The sequence below is a fragment of the Lipophrys pholis genome, assembly GCF_963383615.2.
Source record: "Lipophrys pholis genome assembly, chromosome: 5".
Taxonomy (NCBI): Eukaryota; Metazoa; Chordata; class Actinopteri; order Blenniiformes; family Blenniidae; genus Lipophrys; species Lipophrys pholis.
This window is the reverse complement of record NC_137628.1, coordinates 15831344-15849786: the sequence shown is the minus strand read 5'-3', so window position 1 is coordinate 15849786 and position 18443 is coordinate 15831344. Positions and strand designations below refer to the sequence as shown.

Sequence of the window (18443 nt, the reverse complement as noted above, 5' to 3'; positions counted from 1 at the left end):
ATTCTCTGCTCGGGCAGTCCACAAAACAGAACAATGGGTTTTAAAAAAAATAAAGTCCACAAGCTTCATTACTAATGTTGTACCCAATGAAGGCACAAAGACGGAATACGGTGAGGCTCCAGAAACGCCAATCTAACAAACAATCTGGATCACATGTGCTGAGGTTGGTGGTTGGAAGATTTGCAGATGTGTACCACCGCAGCACACAGAGGGGGAAAAAAGAGCCTCTATAGAGCAGACCTGGGCATTATGACTCGTCAGCCACATGTGAAAGTCTGGGTGCTCCTGACCGGCCTTCAGTGACTCGATGATTCAAATGGAAATAAGTGGATGGGATGAATGCAATACAGCTGCTTTGCTTTCACTTTGAAGGTGGCAGCTCTGTTTTTCTGATCACTATTATCAGACAACGCTCAGGGAAACAGAAGAAAGTGACGGCTGCAAAGAACAACTGGTATAATGAGCAGAATCAGTTTTTATGTGGCCCCCTTGGTGCACTTTTAATTACCCAGCCCTTCTACAGAAACTCACAGGGATATTAAAAAGAGAGATGGAAATATCATGATGCTCAAAAGTACCCCCAAACAAGTTCCTGAAAACACACAATGACTTTAATGATGTGAGGCACGACTCATGTGAGCTTTATCTGTCGACTGGAGAGTCTAAGAACCACATTGTAGAGGCCCTGGTCAGCCCATTGAAAAGCTGCTACACAGTTTCCTCTAAATTCAGATGACATTGGTGCAATAGTCTGTATAAAGTTTAACATGCACGGTCTTTGGATAATATTTGTGTCATAGTTGCATTATTTTTTTATGTACTTGCTTTTTTTTTTTTTATATGGACCTGTGTGCAATAAAGATTTATCGATAAAAGAATACACAGCCAAATTAACAGAGTTCCAAAACAACCACAAGAAACATGAACGAGGTGATGCAGGTAGTATAACAGGGAGTCCAAAACAATCACAAACATCCGTAAACAACCACACAAAGTGGCAGCTAATAGACACACAAAGAGTGACACAAGAAATAATGAGAGGGCAGTCGAAAAGAACCATAGAGTTTCAGAAAGAGACACAAATCAACTACCAGGAGGATAAAGACAAAATGTTGGACTCTTGAAGAGGTTTGGTGATCGAATAGTGTGTGTGTGTGTGTGTGTGTGTGTGTGTGTGTGTGTGTGTGTGTGTGTGTGTGTGTGTGTGTGTGTGTGTGTGTGTGTGTGTGTGTGTGTGTGTGTGTGTGTGTGTGTGTGTGTGTGTGTGTGTGTGTGTGTGTGTGTCCGTCCACCACAGAGGGGAGTCGCGAGCTCTGCTGGGAACTACATGGTGCTCAATTTTTCAAGATGTCGTCGCTGGAGCAGAGGCTGTCGCGAATCGAGGAGAAACTAAAGCAGGAGAATGAAGAAGCCCGGAGAAGAATCGACCTCAACATCGACATGAGTCCGCAGCGGTCACGTCCGAGGCCGAGTGAGTGTCCACCGGGGGTGACGGCGGTGTCGGTAACGGGCAGAATAGCCGGTTGGAGAGGCGGAGGGAAGGAGGGAGCGGAGGAGAGCGGGGTTAGCCACATGCTAACAGGCTAGCTACATAAACAAACACCAACTCGGGGCGCCCCGCACGTTTAACTGCTGAATCCGTGACCGAACGAGGAGGGCAGCGTGTGCGGAGAGCAACCCGAAGCTGTTTTTTTCCGAGCCGGGGCGCTGTCACGAAGCATCTCGCTGACAGTCAAAGTGTCGAAATGTGTTTTGATTCTGTCCTGTCAAACATGCTAGGCTAACGTGCTAGCGGGCTCAGGCCCGGCGTCACTGGAGACGTTTCATCTGCTTCTATCTCTTTTTGTGTGATATTGCCGGTGTGCCACTCGTCCACAACTCGTTTGCACGCCGATATGACGACCAAAGAGTGTCTCTGTTTATGATTTAAGCGGAGTGAGTTTAGTTTTCGGAGCTAAATTTCTGATCCTTTGACTTTAACGTGTAGAAGCTACACACGGTGAGCTAACGTGTAGCAGCTGTGGTCACGGTGTCACTGGTTTTATTAACACCGCTACGGCTGCAGATCCAGAGGTAAAATGTGGCTTTGCGGCACACATATCGAACAAGGTCCCTCCCAGGCTTTAGAGGACACCCAGACCGTGTCTTCGGCGGTGGTGCAGCTGTTAGTTTTGGGCCCTTTGGTGCTGAAAAGTCCCTCAACAGCCGGGCTCCTTCAGGCTCTGTGCCATCCACACAGACAGAAAACATGTTTAATGTCTCATCAGGGGTTTTGTTTTTTCTGTTTTAACACATTATCCTGCCTATAGATCATCCACTCTGGTCACACACCTGCTTTTTCCTTGTGTAATATAATGTACAGATGTATTTAATGTATGTGTATGAAGGACGTAAATAGCTGCAGTTTTTCCTCAAATCATTATCAAATCTCAAGACCAGCCAACAAAAAGACTACTATAACAGAATCCTTCCCCTCCCATCTGTGGTATGATGAAGCTTCATTTGCTGTCAAAATCAAGGGGTGCACTCATCACAAAGAATACAATGCTTGATACCAGACGAACCACCTATATGATGGTGATTAAAGGTTAAAAACACCACCTTTATGATTGAGCTTATAGTCTGCAATAAAGGTTCAAGAACCCTTGATTTCATCAGTAATGGTAGGACAATAATCAGTTCATTTTGAACCCGTTGAAGTAGCTATAAATTACATGTCATTTCAATGTAGAAAATATCAAAAGCATGCAGGTTGATTACAGTCCGGGACATTCATTTAGTATTTTTCATTAAATTATCTTTTTTTCCTGAATCCTTGTGGTTGAAGTGCTCAGTCATGATTTGGCCTCCCTGTCCTATAACGAAGACAGTTTTGCCTCCCAAACAATGATCAACATGGCTTGTCCCTGCTCTATATCTGTTTACAGTATGATGGAGTGGCCTTCATTTATAGTTGACGCTGCTTTCACTCACAGTCAGCTGGGATCACATCCAGTTTTCAGCATACGAGCAATAACTTTCACTTGTTTCACATATTTGAACTTATCAGACCACTGTAACACACTAGAAACTAGACGTTGAACGTTTTGGACAGATATCCATTCAGTTTTAGAATTAATCTGTTGCTTATATACTCAGGCTTCTGTTTGATCGACATAATAAAAGTTCCAATCAACAGTTTCCAAATCCTGAGACAAATAATGTGTATGTCTTTGTTTGCTATCTACAAGTTTTCAACTGATGTCTAATCGATTATCAAACAGGTCCAGAGAAATGTATGTGATGCATTTTGCATTAGATTAATCTGTTGCTTTGAATTGAGAAGTTGCGTTCATTTTAAATGTGGTGAGAAATATTTCTCGTCTGGCATGCAGCCTATAGTTTTCTGTTCTGTGCTCACAGTCGACCATCAAAATTCACTCGATGCACTCACTTTTACGGACAAGGTATTTGAACTAGTTTCATATTTCACGTTTTTATCAAACTCTGAGCTTTCGTGGGAAACTATCTGCCACTGACCTGAAAGCAGTTGCAACAGTGATCTGTCTTCAAGTTGTTTTCCGTGAGTTTGACGTGTTTTAACATGTTTCTTTGGAGGGAACAGGTATCTCTGTGATTCCACTGAGCCAGCCGAGCTGTCAGTGGAATAGAAATGATCGGATGAGTGCACCCCTGTTAAACTGTACTGTTTGTATTGAGCAACACTTTCTCAATAGTACTCGTACAGCCAATTTCTTGTCAACCAGTGAAATTGTTAGAGAGTAACCTATGAATACTGGGGAAAAAATAGTTTTATCCTTGTTTTTTTTTTTTTTTTTATCTTTCCAAGGTCATCCTATGTGCCAGATTTAAGCCTCTGGTGGATGGGTTTTGATTCCCCTGGTGCAGAGGATATTGACACCTGTTTCATTTCTGTTTCTTTGAAATGTTCGATAAAGCACCAAATGTGAGTTAATCTTCCATTGAAAATAGTCCCAGAGAAATGTTTACTTCTCTCTGGATAATGACAGAGCAAGCACAGCTGCTGTAGAGAGCTACTCAACCTTTTTATTTAGGCGTTCTAATTCATTAAAGCTCAGTGTGTTTGGAGCTTAAGTGCCATGGGGAAGGGTGAAGAGTACGGTGAGCGATGGAGTCTTGTAAACTCTTTCTGCTCTTCTTGAGATTTGTCGAAAACAGGAAAAATTGCAGCTGTTTTTAAAAGGATTTCTAAATACAGATATTTTGTGCATTTATTGCGTTTATTTTTTCCCCCGTGTGTGTGTGTGTGTGTGTGTGTGTGTGTGTGTGTGTGTGTGTGGTTGTGTGTGTGTGTGTGTGTGTGTGTGTGTGTGTGTGTGTGTGTGTGTGTGTGTGTGTGTGTGTGTGTGTGTGTGTGTGTGTGTGTGTGTGTGTGTGTGTGTGTGTGTGTGTGTGTGTGTGTGTGTGTGTGTGTGTGTGTGTGAGACACTGTCAGTAGAGCAGTGCAGTAATGTGGGCCTGTGTGTGTATATCTTCTTTCCTCCTGTCTAGTCATCGTGATCCAGCTCAGTCCTGCTCCAGCCCCTTCCCAGCGTGCAGGTATCATTGAATCCATCACTCTCTCTGCCACTGTATCCTCCCCCTCATCACCTGTGCCTCTCATCAGTCTCCTTTCCTCCTCCATCTCTTCTTTCTGATCCTTCTTCATTCACACCACTTTTATATTCTGTCACTGGACATCTGAGGAAGTTCTCTACTTTTCCCCCAGCGATCTGTTGCTCTACTAGTGACGCCTCAGAGGTCTTTCACACCAACCCTTCCTTTATGTTCCATGTGTATTACTTGTATTTGGTGTAATTTGAAACTGAGTGTACTATGTGTTATGTACTCTCAGTATGTCAATGCAGATAAACAGCCAGCCAAACTCGATTTTCAGGAGCCAGGAAGCAAGCGCCTTTGCTCCCTTTTTTTCAGTCTTCAAGCAGTTTCTGTGAAAATGTCTGAGTGAAACTGTTATGAACACAAACAGAGACGACTTAGGATGTGTCTTAACTAGCAACAGTTAACGTATTGTACAATTACAATTACAACATAACTGCTCATCAAGTGCTAACATCAGCAGGATTACGAGTAAACGACGTGCAAACACAGTCGCACATTAACGTGGCATCGTTACAGATGAGCATCTAACAATTGATGTTAGAATTTATTGCTAATAATTTCAAACTGCACATATTAAGTAAATCTAAATCTCCCATTATGACAACTGATTCATTAAAGCACCAAACTTAAAGCCATTGCTTTCGAGGGCTTGAGGTTTAAGAGACGCGTAACTTTCACTGTGTGTAGCTCTTATGACAGACGGGATTTCCAACCCATAATGCACTGCGCGTCTCAAGCAACATTTCAACATAAAAGCATACATGTCAAATAAGGTCAGTGCAGAAAACTGTGATATTGCTCATCTTTCTGAACGGTTGAATATCTCACAGCCTGAACTACAGTTAATAACCAAAAGTAATACACATTCACGTCTTCGAATCAGCGCAAAGGATGTGCAACAGATAATAATCCACGTTCATGAAACTGTCCCTTGACCAGTGGTGACATTCCATCCTTTAAGTTATCCACCTCTCTGAACACTCACATCATCTCTTCATCTTTCCATCCCTGCCCCCCTCCCTCTCTGTCACTCCCTCTGTCTCTCCCTCTGTCTGTGTGTGTGTCTGTGCCAGTGGCAGGGCAGTGTTGGTATGTGTTGATGTTCACAGTTTGCGTGTGGACGTACGTACGTCAGACCATTAACCTTTGTTTTGCTGGAGGGAGAAAATCACGGTGCATGAGGCTTTTCTGCACGGCACGATGTTCTCTGGTTGTGTTTTCTTTGACACGGTCTCTAATCCAGCATCCCCACCGGTCCGTCTGCAGGCGTGCTGCGAACACTTCGGCCCCTCACTCGTTCTCTCTCTCTCTCTCTCTCTCTCTCTCTCTCTCTCTCTCTCTCTCTCTCTCTCTCTCTCTCTCTCTCTCTCTCTCTCTCTCTCTGTCTCTCTCTGTCTCTCTCTCTCTCTCTCTCTCTCTGTCTCTCTCTCTGTCTGTCTGTCTGTTTTCTTTGTACGCTGACTGAAGACTGGCCTTCCTGTTCGAGTCTCACTGACGGTATCTGTCTGACTTCCAGTGTCTTCCATGCTATGCAGTTTTGGCTGAATTTCTCCTCTTTCTTGTCTTTCATCTCCTGCCACCCCCTCCTCCCTTTTTAGCAGAGGCACTGTGTGAGCGGGAGGCAGTGCAGCAGTGTTTCTGTCTCTTCTCGCTCTGTCAATCCTCCCATCCGTCCATCTGGAGCCAGTTGAACTCCGGAGATGCAATCTATGCCAGAGACTGCCTGAGTCTTCCTTCCTCTCCTCACTAACCCCTTCTGCCCTCCACTAACTTATTCTCCTCTTGCAGGCTGACCCATCCAGGTGACTGATGGATACAAACACCCATCGGCACTCTCAGAGGAGTCACACAGTACTAATCGTAATGATGACACTAACAGTTGCACGGTCTTTGAAATGGTTCACAGAGTGGTTACAAACGTTTAAGACAGTTTACAGTGTAACGGTTCCTCTAAGCTGAGGAGTTAAAAGCTCGGTGACGGTGTTCGCGGTCAGTAAGGTCTTTGTAGACGTTCTGTCTGAGCATTTGTTGCATGACAGATACTAATGCTACTTTAGATTGTTCTTCTGCAGTTCTTTCACACATCTATTTAAAAATGTGTCGGTGCTTGCTCGCACTTGCGCCTGACACCACAGGGCCAGTGGAGTATTAACATGTTCCTAAATGCATGAGTTAGACCTGTCTTTATATGGGGCGCAACGCATGCCGCATCTTCTGTTTGGATTCTGGATTCCAGTGAAATGTATTGTGCACCTTCAACTGCTGATCCATGTCATGTATGACTCTCTCACTTTGTGGCTTTGTGTGAATAATATAGCTGCCAACAGGATACTACTGTTCATTTCAGCTTGGGTTTTATTTGCATTGCTGAGACATTATTAGGGAATAAGTGCTGAGATCTGGGAACATGTTGATGCATGTGCAACCACGTGCCAAAAAACAAACATGAGCAGGGCACATGTTTTCTCTGGCTGCATAACAGTTGACAGTAGTTTTGTCTTTCCACCGATTTCTCGCAAGGTAAGATACAGCACAATTTTAAATAAATTGCATTGATTGTAGGTATAGTGAGTATTATATTTACCTGTCTCCACAATAGCAGCTTAATGCTTCATAAAATCTGCGAAAAGGGCGAAAGAAATGTTTGAGTGGCCACGAGTCATTCTGAGGGACTACGTGCAGCAGATTGTGTGTCTATATCTGATTTTTGCTTGCAGATTTAAAAAGCAGGCTTTGAAAGAAGTTGCGTTAACTTAATTATGTGTACGTTCACTGCTTGTACTTGTTTTCCTTTTAGTTTTATCCCTGTGAGGTTTCCTGTGAGATCTCGGCACTTACTTTCACAAGCCGAACACTGCAGTTTTTGTTAAAGTCGGTGCCTGAAGGTGCTAAAATAAAACCCTTGTTTTTGGACACTGTAGTTTTCCTATGAAAACAGTCTGTGGACATCCCTGAACTGTTCCTCCCAGGCTGTGGGCTAACGCTGCGCTGTCTCTCTCTGCCTGAGTATGGTGTTGCTTTTGCTTCGAGATAACCACCCTGTTTGTTTTAACACTGGGTCGGGACTTCGGCGAAACAAAAACAAAGCTGTAACTTTTAGGGGAGAAAAAAAACACATGCTCATGCACTGGTTAAATGCTATGCACGGTCTAGATAGCAGGACTACAGCGAAAGAACTGTTTGACCTCGCCAAGGCCAGTTACTCTTTATGGTTCATGGGAAATCATTTTCAGGCAGTACAACTCAGGCTACTCTGGGCTATTTTCATTTCATTTAGTTAAAGGTCCCATATTATGCAAAATTCACTTTCTAATGGTTCTCTAACGGTAATATGGATTGTCATTGCTTGTGTATGAGGGACCAGAAGTGAAGGACTGAAATTCAAGACCAGTGCTGGTTTTGGGTAATTACACTTACAATGTTGTTAGACCTCTGACAACAATGTGAAATTGTTGAAAAACTGTATAATATGGGACCTTTTAAATAGATACCAGGACATTGAGACAAACCAGTAGATTTAGTGGATCAAAAATATAAAGGAAGCATCAGTTTATCTAAAAACACTTTTAAGAACTGAAGCAGCATGTCTGTGTCTGTTGAAGAGGAGGTTTGGTGTTTCTGTTCCCTCTCTTTGAGAGCTGCATGTGATGTCATTCACTTTTCCTCCTGTATGTTCAGTAAATTTCAAGATTAACAGCAGCACCTTTCAATATGCACATCGGGTCTGGCTCTGAAGAGAGAGCTACAGAAACACCCCTCCAGGTCTTCATGGGTTAAACCACTAAAATAATCCATGAATAAACATAGCCATCCCACATGCTGGCCTCTGGCATAAAACCAACTCCCACCACCTCCCCGAGTCCTCCCGTCTGTGTCTAATGTGTGATGTCTCCCCACCGCAGCACTCCAGCTGCCCCTGGCCAACGATGGAGGCAGCCGTTCGTCATCTTCAGAGAGCTCGCCTCAGCACCACCCCTACCCCAGCCGCCCCCGACACATGCTCACCCTGCCCACGCCTCCGTACGGCCTGCAGAAGAGCCTAGAGAAGTATGTTGACGAGGCGCCTAAACATTTTAGCAACCATGTTTAGAGTCACAACCCAACACGCCATCGTAGGAACAGTCATCGTTTCTATTTTAGTAAGAGAAAAATGTCATTTTCTTTTAATCGGGAATCGAGATTCAATTCAATATGTTGGATACAAGATGATGTTAAGTGGAGGTGTGTAAATATAGAGCGAATGAACCGTCGGGAAATTATCCTTTTTACATGTGAGTGAACGCTGGCTGTGTGGAGTGGAGCGGGATGGAGGGTTGAATCCACACACAAACACACACACCTACTCAGAGAGAGTGTGGGTGGTGAAGATGTACACACTGCATCTATTTATGAGTCACATGTCCTTCTCGCTCACCGGAAACATGCTCGATGTAGCATCAGCTGGCCGGGTTTTAATCAGTGTTTATGATTTGTCCTCCACAGTGCAGAGATCGACCAGAAGTTGCAGGAGATAATGAAACAGACGGGTTATCTGAAGATTGACGGACAGGTAAGAAGTGCACATGTGTAATTGCAGAAATACTCAACAGTGACTTGAGCCCTCTGATAAATGCTGCCTGTCTAGAGACAATCACTCCAATTCACACCTAAGGGTGAGTTTAGAGACGCCGTTAATCTCACGTGCATATTCATGGACTATGGGAGGAACAAACTCCAACTCCTGACCCTCTCAGGATGAGAAACATCACAACACTTTGTGGCCTTATTAATGCGGTAGAACATGAAAATGAAGCCAGTCTCGCACGGCATGACACTTGAAATTTCTTAAACCTAAATGTGTCTTTGCCACAAATAACTAGAATAAACTGCAGACTTGTGCTACAAGAAACACGTATTGTGTATATTCCTGTTTTAAGAAAAATCCTGAAGTTGTGCCTCAACAGGGAAATCATGATCCACAACCTGTAAACTTGATTTAGTTACTTTTTCAGCAACAATGTGATTCTGACCTTCATGTTGGCTTATAAAACCTCTGTTATCCCTGAAGCACTGTTTCACTGGCTGACAGTGTTCATCAGCATCTGATCCTTGTGGGTTATTTTCTGGATTCTGCTCTTTGTATATACAATCCTGCTGCCTTATGTTATGTTATGTTATGTTATGTTATGTTATGTAAAAATGTACGCATTTACACAGATTAATCTAACATCATTGATTATTCTGCACTGTCTGTGCCAGTAAGCATTTCCGAAGATACTTAAGAAAATGATGTTATTCTTTTCTGTGCCCCAGGGTTTTTATTTTTCTTCTTTGAACTTTGTCTCATTAGCCTACAGGGATTGCTGCCTCGTTTCAAAGAGATGTCGTTCTCTGCACCTTAGTCAGTGTTGTGTGCTGGTATCCTGCAGAAATGGCTGACGGGGGAACAGCTTAATTATATATCGAAACATTTTGTTATTAAATGGCCCTGAAGGATTTACTGCTGCTGAATGCTGCAGAACAAACTGGAGCTGCACTGTTTTCAGCCTTTACAGCATCAGGGGTTTGTATCGGAAGATCATTTCTGAATCTTGCCCACATTGTGACTCCTTGTGTGTCTGCAGCGGTATCCAGCTGAGGTAACGGACTTGTTCAGCGAAGGGGAGATCGGCAGTGGCACATGCGGGCAGGTCTTTAAAGTGCGATTCAAGAAGACGGGCCATGTCATCGCTGTCAAAGTAAGACACTCCTGCACTCACCTGTTTGTTCCTCACACGGTCGGCCCTCTGGCACATTTCCAGACCCTTCTATGAGGCCTCCGGCATAAATCTGACTCCATCCTGGTGGTTGGCAGGAGTTCACCGGGTTTGTTCCCAGAGTGTACTGTGTGGCTGAATGTCAGCTTTTGACGACAAAGTACACATTTTTGTGTTTGCAGTATATGTGTGAGAGCTTAAAAATATGGTTTAACCTTCATACAGATTTTTAAAGGATAGCTTAAAATGGGAGGTGAGCCTCATCTCGTATCTCTCCAGAAATGAAAAGATTTGGATGTCAGTATATTTACATTGCGGAAAAAGAGGGCCTTCGACTGCTTTGTACAGCCATTTGAACATATTTTATTGTGCTTGTCATGTAATTTTTGAGTATCTTTAGGATAGTAGATTTACATTTGAGTTGGCAATCAACAGGCACATCTCTTGTTGAAATGTTCCTTTGGTTGCATAATATCTACAAGTTACTTTTTTTTTTTTTTTTTTTATTTAAATTTTTTTATTATTTTTCCACAAACAAAACACAATTATATATACATATCAATGCTTGTATAAAACTCTTCAAACACAACCCCCCCCCCCCCCCCCCCCCCCACCCCCACCCAACAGAACAAACAGAGGGAGACCATTGACTCATTCTGTATGGCTTTGGTACTAAAAGAAAAACTAAACAAAAAACAAAACAAAACCGGAGGAAAAAAAAAAAAGAAGAAACTGAGGTTCTGTTTTATAGTTGTGGACATACCTTCATCCCTTCCTCATGCAGTCGTCATTGCAATGTATCTGCCCCATTTCTGTTTATATTTGTGCACCTTATTTGTGATCCTGTAAGACATGTTTTCATATGCAGCAACCTTTGACAGTTCAGCAGTCCATTCATCAAATGGGGGAGTTCCTGGGGATTTCCAGTGTCTGAGCAGAATTTGTTTTCCAATCATGATCACAGTCTGTGTCCAGTCCTTCAGTGCATTAGGCAAGTTCAGCAAAACCTTTGAGTGTCCAAGAACATACAATGATGAACAGAAATCCAAGTGTACACCTGATACATTTTGTATAAAATTTTGTATTCTCATCCAGAACAGCTGAATTTGTGGACAAGACCACAGCACATGTATTAAAGTACCATCACAGTGTTTAAATTTCCAACATAATGTTGAATCTAGCAACCCCATTCTAAATAATCTACTTGGTGTCCAATAAAAGCGGTGTAATTTTTTTAAACTGCATTAGTCTCACTCTTAGGTCTCTGGATAAAGTACGACCATTGGCACATAGTTTTGCCCACTCCTGGTCATCAAAAGAAATCCCTAAATCTTTTTCCCATACCCATTTCAGAGAGGCCATGTTTTTATTCTCACCGAGGCTGAACAACAACTTGTAATATTTTGAAGCCTCCCGCCCCCCACCAAATATCTTAAAAATTGCCTTTACTGGATCTGCAGTCTGTGGGGCCTGATAGTGTGAACTAAACACTCCTTTCAAAGCATGACGAATCTGAAAGTACTTCGACATGTGGTTCCTGCCCAGCCCATATTGTTGTGATAGATCCTCGAATGATTTAATTATATTCCCACTGTACAGGTCCCCCATAGTGCCAATCCCTTTATCCAACCATTCGGTCCATAAGAAGGAAACTTTATTAATACAAACTTTTGGATTCAGCCAAATACTCGATGTGCAATTTAAATAAGGGTCAACATCTACAATCTTAAGAATTTTTTTCCACATCTCCTGAAGATGTGATACAATAGGGTGGAATTTGTCACCCTTCCTATACAAGTTACTTTTTTAAGGGATAACATTAATACTTCCCTGTTGATGCGTTTTCTGGAAAGGGATTTTAAGGTGTTGGTAAAGAGACACAAGTTAACCTAAGAGGGATTCTGACCCACGAAGTCTCAGATAAAAAATAATTGTGACCACCCGTTTGATGGTGGCTAAAATCTGTGGTAGTATGTTGCAAAGTCAGACCGCTTCACATGCAAATGTTGTCATACTTGGCCACCACAGACAGCGTTCTATCCTGATGGTGTCTGAGATACAGCGGAAAATGATGCGACTCTCAAAGCAACACCAGAGCATCACCAAAACAATAGTTAGCAGATTCACAAGGATGTAGAATGCTGGACCGAGTCCATACACTCCATCGACTTCCATACCGCAGCTTTTCTCCTGTAGATAAATCCTACTAAAACGGCTCCATTCTCTGGTAGCTTTGTTTATTCCCTGAAGGCACTGGCAGTGTATTTAGATGACGTACAAAATAGTAAAAGTCTCAGAGCGACTTCTGTGTCAGCTTGATCGGACTACAATAGGACAGTGATGCTCCCACTCTCTACTTTAATTTTCATGTGCTCTTAACTGTTTCCATTTTACCAACACAGCCGTTAATAACCACAAATTACAACCCTTTTATTTCAGAATAGACTTAATTGTAGCCGTCCAAGCTGTTGGATAATTACGCAGTCTTATTTTCTCACCACGGGAGTCTTTGTGTTGTGATTTCCTAATGAGTTGTTTTTCAAGTTGTTCCCACACACACACACCATGGCGTCTGTTTCATTTCGTGTGTTTGTGTGTCACCAGCAAATGCGTCGTACGGGAAACAAGGACGAAAACAAGAGGATCCTGATGGATCTGGACGTTGTGCTGAAGAGTCACGACTGCCCTTATATCATCCAGTGCTACGGAGCCATAGTGACCAATGTAGGTTTTTTCCCAAAACAATTTACGCTTTCTGTTTAATGACCGAAGTTTCAGAACACAGTCACCATGTAGCATTCATGTAACATTCCCTGATGAAAGCTGTGTGTGTGTTTGCCTGCATGTACAGACGGATGTATTCATCGCCATGGAGCTGATGGGAACTTGTGCTGAGAAGCTGAAGAAGAGAATCCAGGGCCCCATTCCAGAGCGAATCCTCGGGAAGATGACTGTGGCAGTAAGTCGTACAAAAACCCCAGAGCCGGTGGAGCGGGGCTCCTCTAACTCCACCGTTCAGTTGACCGACTCCCGCCTGTCTGTTTCTCATGTAGATAGTCAAAGCATTGTTGTACCTGAAAGAAAAACATGGCGTTATCCACCGGGACGTCAAACCGTCCAACATCCTCCTGGATGCTAAAGGTCAGATCAAACTGTGTGACTTCGGGATCAGCGGCCGCCTCGTCGACTCCAAGGCCAAAACTCGCAGCGCCGGCTGTGCTGCATACATGGCGGTGAGTAAAATCCTGCTCGGTGTCTGGAGGGCCCTCGGGCTGCTACCAACCCGACTCTGATTCAAAACATCGCAAATCCAATTGATCTCTTTCTCTGCATGTTAAAGTTATTGTGCAAAGGGAAATCGAAGTTAACAGAAGAACAGGACGTAAATCTTTATTCACCAGATCCTGTCTCACAAGAAACTACAAACTAACAGTGATGGATACAGAGAATGTTGAAGCAGGCATCAAAATGAGCTCAGCTGATACTGAGCTCATTTTGATCCCCTCACTGCCTAGAAATAGTTTGTTTTATTATAGGAAATGATGAATGAAGTATTGTAGTGTAGCTACACAGAAAAGTGATTACTATGGAGTTACAATTATTGCTACGTATGGGCAATAAAACAAAGAGCAGAAACCACACCAACCTGTGAATTATAGGCACATAAAGTTGATTAAAATACAGGTTTGCACCTTTTATAATTAAAAACGTTTGTGTTGCCTGTCTTTTTGTCATTGCAGCCTGAAAGAATAGACCCTCCAGATCCCACCAAACCCGACTACGACATCCGAGCAGATGTGTGGAGCCTCGGCATCTCTCTGGTATTTCTGCCACCAACACTCTGATTGTGTTCAGAGTCAGTGTGACGCTGTGATGTACTGATCAATGACATGCGTTCACAACGAGTTTACCATCATTATGGAGACAAAGAAATATTTATTGCCTAAATTATTGCTAAAACAGTTTTGTTCCATCATCCCTGTCATTCTTCTATGGTATGATCTGGAGATCCTGCAGAGCTGTTGCTTTATCTTGACAGTGGTTTGTAGAGTCAGTCCCCATCACTTTGCAGACATTTGGAATTGTTTCCTGGTTCCCATTGTCCTCCAGGTGGAGTTGGCTACAGGACAGTTTCCCTACAAGAACTGCAAGACAGACTTCGAGGTTCTGACCAAAGTGCTGCAGGAAGACCCGCCTCTCCTGCCTCTCGGCATGGGTTTCTCCCTCGACTTCCAGTCCTTCGTCAAAGACTGGTGAGCTCAAACCTATCTGTAAAGCTGACTGAGACAGTCCACCAGCTCTGGGGGGCTTACGGACAAGATTTCATCCTGCCAGCTCATTAGTGACTTCACATTCTCCTTACAAATGCACCTGTGTCATTCAGAAGGAATTGGGATGCTTTCTCAGATTCCTAACAGCTTGTATTGTTTGTGTGTATTTGATAACATGCATGAGAATGTGGTGCTTTATTGTCAATGGTTTTTTCAATTAATGTGCCATATGCCGCAAAGTGCAGCTCTGTTACGATGTCTCAGGGGGAATTTGTTGCACGAAGAAAATGATCTGCGTTGTTAATTTCTGTCACTTCACAATCACCTCATGTGTTCATCTTTCTTCAGCCTCACAAAGGATCACAGAAAAAGGCCAAAATACCACCAGCTTCTGGTAAGTCGCCATTTATTATGAGCAGTAAGGGTTTTTCTGAGATGAATCGTAGGAATAAGTAGTAAGAAAATCAAAAAAGGCATGAATAAAATAACTTTTTGATTTCGGATAGAAAGAAAATTGGTCAACTCTAATTTGGTTTGAAACACAAAAGCAGGTAGTTGCAGTGGACTGATGTCAATTTGATCATTGACTGTGGACTTCTGCACCCTCACAATCCATGACTGTTACCTACTACTTTTAACATGCGTCGTATCTTTTACTGCACCGTTTTTCTTTCGACATTCATGAGTTAAAAACGATAATAAAAGCTGCTTAATGAATCTGCTCTGTCGCTTCTTGAATGTGGCTGCAATCTTTTTCAAAACCCCCCAAAAAATGAAGTGTCTAAAATGTTTGGTGTTGGTTGTTTCCGTCCCTACAGGAGCATAGATTCATCCGGCGTTACGAGGTGCTGGAGGTGGACGTGGCCGGTTGGTTCCAGACGGTGATGGATCGCACCGAGTCGCCTCGCAGCAGCCAGTGTTACAGCCATCAGCACCAGCTCCACTCACTCTTCACTAGGTAGCCTAGCCTCGACAAGCCAGGCGTCAGCTCTGCCATACGCTAGACTAGCCTAGCTTTAGCTTCGCCAAGCCCAGACTCAGTCTGTCCTAGTCTAGTCGTTAGCAGCTACGCCGAGCGAATAGACCCATCCTGCCTGTCCATCTGTCCACCGAAGAACCTGAAGAGCCTGCAGAGGGGAAAGGGGGAGAGACACGGAGACTCGGCGGAGGACTCGGGATGGGGTGATGGACGAAGGGATGGACTGGTAGACGGAGGGAGAGGCGGCGTAGATGGGTTTGTTTATTAGCGTGCGGAATTTGGACAGACAGACACGGGTGGAGGAGTTTGAGAACGTGCACTCTGTAGTTAGCGTCTTTTATTTATACACTTTCATGTGTCATCACACTATCACTTCACATCACAGCTTGCACCCTAATATACAAACTGTGTGTGCACCTTGTGCATGCGTTTATATTTCCTCCACTTATCTGTTGTCGTACGTCCGTTTCCAACATTGATCCACGCCGTTGGGTTAGTTAACAGAGTAGTCACTACACACTGGAACGAAGCAATCTGCTACTTTAACAAACACAAACCGCTCGTGTACATAAATGTGGAGGACAAGACAATGTCTGGTGCAATTCTGATTCTTCAGGGGTTTCTACTCCCACACATTCTCAGGCTGTATCTATACATTTGTGGTCGCTTGTGCGAGTGGGCACTTCCTGCGCACGCGCGTGTGTGTGTGGTTGCATATAAAGACACAATGGTTTTAATAGCCAGGTCATATTTTTTAGTCATTAACTCACCGTCACACTACAGCTCTAACATGTAAATGAGAACAAAGTAATCTGCTGTGTGTTTATTATCAAGTAGCCATATTAATTCTCATTCATTTAGGTATGAAACATGTTGGCTTATCTATGGTTTTATTTCATTGGAAAAAAAATTGAAAATGATCAGCAAAAAAATTAGCGTTGCGTTGTAGCTCAATAGAAAATGAGTGTGGTTTTGTGGTTTGTTTTTATTTGCAAAATGAGGCAAAGTCAAGAAGGTTTTAAGAAAGAGGAGGGACTGAAAGGACAGAGAAGTTTAAAAGGAGGAATGTTTTTGGGCAAGTGAGAGGAGAAGGAAGATGCATAAAAAGAAAGGAGTGGTGAACTCACTGATAACCATCTGGAGGCCTTAACAACTGTTATGAGAGTGACAAACGAGAGAGCGGTTGGAGGTCAAAGTGGGATGGTTTCCAGAGGGGCAACAAAGGCCAGGAGCCAGTCTTGTGCAAAGACTTGATGGGATAGAAGTTTTTACCTGTGGAGCATTCTTTTACTTCACTCTCAGTTCGTCTACCTCTTCCTCTCCATCTGCCTTTAGTGTGGTTTAGTGCTCCACAGTGTTTCTCAGACCAAAGGCTGTGTGAAACGTTTCTAGTTTTTTTGGGGGGTGGCGGAGCCCAAGAGATTTGACCTGCACCTACAAAGTTTCTCACATCTTGAGTGCACACTGACTTTAAGTCTTGATAAAGCAGTTTTTTTGAGGTTTTTATTAAGCTGGAGAAAGGCGTTAAAACTGTCGGCCCGGGGGGGGGGTGCTGGTGACGGCTCGCTGCTGCACGTGGGTTTAATTTTTACTTTTCCATCCTAGTTTTTCTCACAGGCTTTTTAAATTATCGGGATATTTCGGATTAAGTTTTGCTTTAGGTATTTGTTTTTGAGGCATGCACAACGTAAATCACTTTGGTGTCCTCGGAGACAGAAAAGCAACATGATTTCACTTTTGACCGTTTTTTCTTCAATATTTTTGCTTTAAGATTCATGATTAACTTTTAAGTCGTTTTTTTTTTTTTTTTTTCACTGAAATTGACACAAAGTCACTATTTATTGTGCGCAACTGAGATATCACAAGCTTGTTATTCTTGATTCTGCGGCACTCCAGCCCCGTAACACAGCATCACACCAGGAACTGAATATTCAACTCGGTTATATTTATATGACAACAGAGTCATCCAAAGGCACTTTTACTAAAAAAAAAAAACAACCCCTAACTATCCCACATGAGCATTAGATCCTGAATATAAAACAGCAGCTAAATGGTTAGTTAATTGCATGGCGGCTTTTAGATTCTCAACTTTTCTTCCCAGTGATTTCATGAATGTGGGAACCGACAGCGCAGCACGCAGCCCCTTCGAGCCTCAGTTTTCAGCCTCATTCGAGACTTGAAAGTTGGTTGACATGAGGCGGTGTGTGTTCGACTTGACATACCTGTGTGAAACTGCAGTGTATAGCTGTTTCTGCACTCTGTGTGTGCATGTGTACTTGCTGAGACAGACGAGAGTCGTAACGCCTCCCATCTCGCAGGGCCACAGCCAAAGCCTGCTAGATGAGCAGAATAAGCTCCCACGCATACACACCAAACCAAATCACTGCTAGACACACAGAGAGATGAGGAGCAGCAACGATCATGAGAGGAAACCGTTAAGTGCTGGAGAGGGAGAGAGAGAGTGAGAGAGAGAGAGGGGGATCCAGGAATGTTGTCGACATGGAAGCAAAGAGGCAAACGAGGATTGTGGTGGGAAAGGAAGTAGTGCGTGGAAAGGAAGTTGTGTGGCAAGTTTCAAGAAAAGTCAGCGATGGGCTGGAGTTTGATGTTGAAGTGAGAAAGGAAAGAGGAAACGAGATCAACCTGAGGTTAGCTGGTTACTGTAAAAAGCTTTCATGGTGTTTCACCAACCTACCAATTATGATTTTAGTGCACGAGTTAGTGTGTGGTTTATGATGTTTACAGTTCTGTTCAGACTGTGTTATTTATTTATATTGCTATTGCTGCTACTTTTTCTTTTTTTTGATTGCTTTAGACGCTGCTGTCACTTCTTTT

The 18443-nt window shown here is 43.2% G+C and overlaps 1 protein-coding gene across 2 annotated transcripts; it reads left to right on the top strand.

The window, feature by feature from the left end:
* Positions 1-1282: 1282 nt before the first annotated feature.
* map2k7 (mitogen-activated protein kinase kinase 7) lies at positions 1283-17591 on the top strand. 2 transcript variants are annotated; one of them, XM_080464632.1, is made up of 12 exons: positions 1283-1471; positions 4513-4560; positions 8526-8670; positions 9106-9172; positions 10227-10340; positions 12963-13082; positions 13210-13317; positions 13412-13591; positions 14099-14179; positions 14469-14611; positions 14978-15023; positions 15448-17591. In XM_080464632.1, exons 1-12 carry the CDS (start codon positions 1348-1350, stop codon positions 15589-15591), a joined length of 1320 nt encoding a protein of 439 aa, XP_080320758.1. In that variant the 5' UTR covers positions 1283-1347; the 3' UTR covers positions 15592-17591. The 2 variants fall into 2 exon arrangements, with proteins under 2 accessions (XP_080320758.1, XP_080320759.1); XM_080464633.1 differs by lacking the exon at positions 4513-4560 and having other exon boundaries at positions 1325-1471.
* The last annotated feature ends 852 nt before the right edge of the window (positions 17592-18443 follow it).

Bases quoted from the DNA above. Each gene is read 5' to 3' on its own strand.
- map2k7 (XM_080464632.1), top strand. From the start codon at position 1,348: ATGTCGTCGCTGGAGCAGAGGCTGTCGCGAATCGAGGAGAAACTAAAG. The intron at 13,083-13,209 runs GTAGGTTTTTTC...CTGCATGTACAG, and splicing joins ACGGAGCCATAGTGACCAAT to ACGGATGTATTCATCGCCAT. The intron at 13,592-14,098 runs GTGAGTAAAATC...TTGTCATTGCAG, and splicing joins GCTGTGCTGCATACATGGCG to CCTGAAAGAATAGACCCTCC.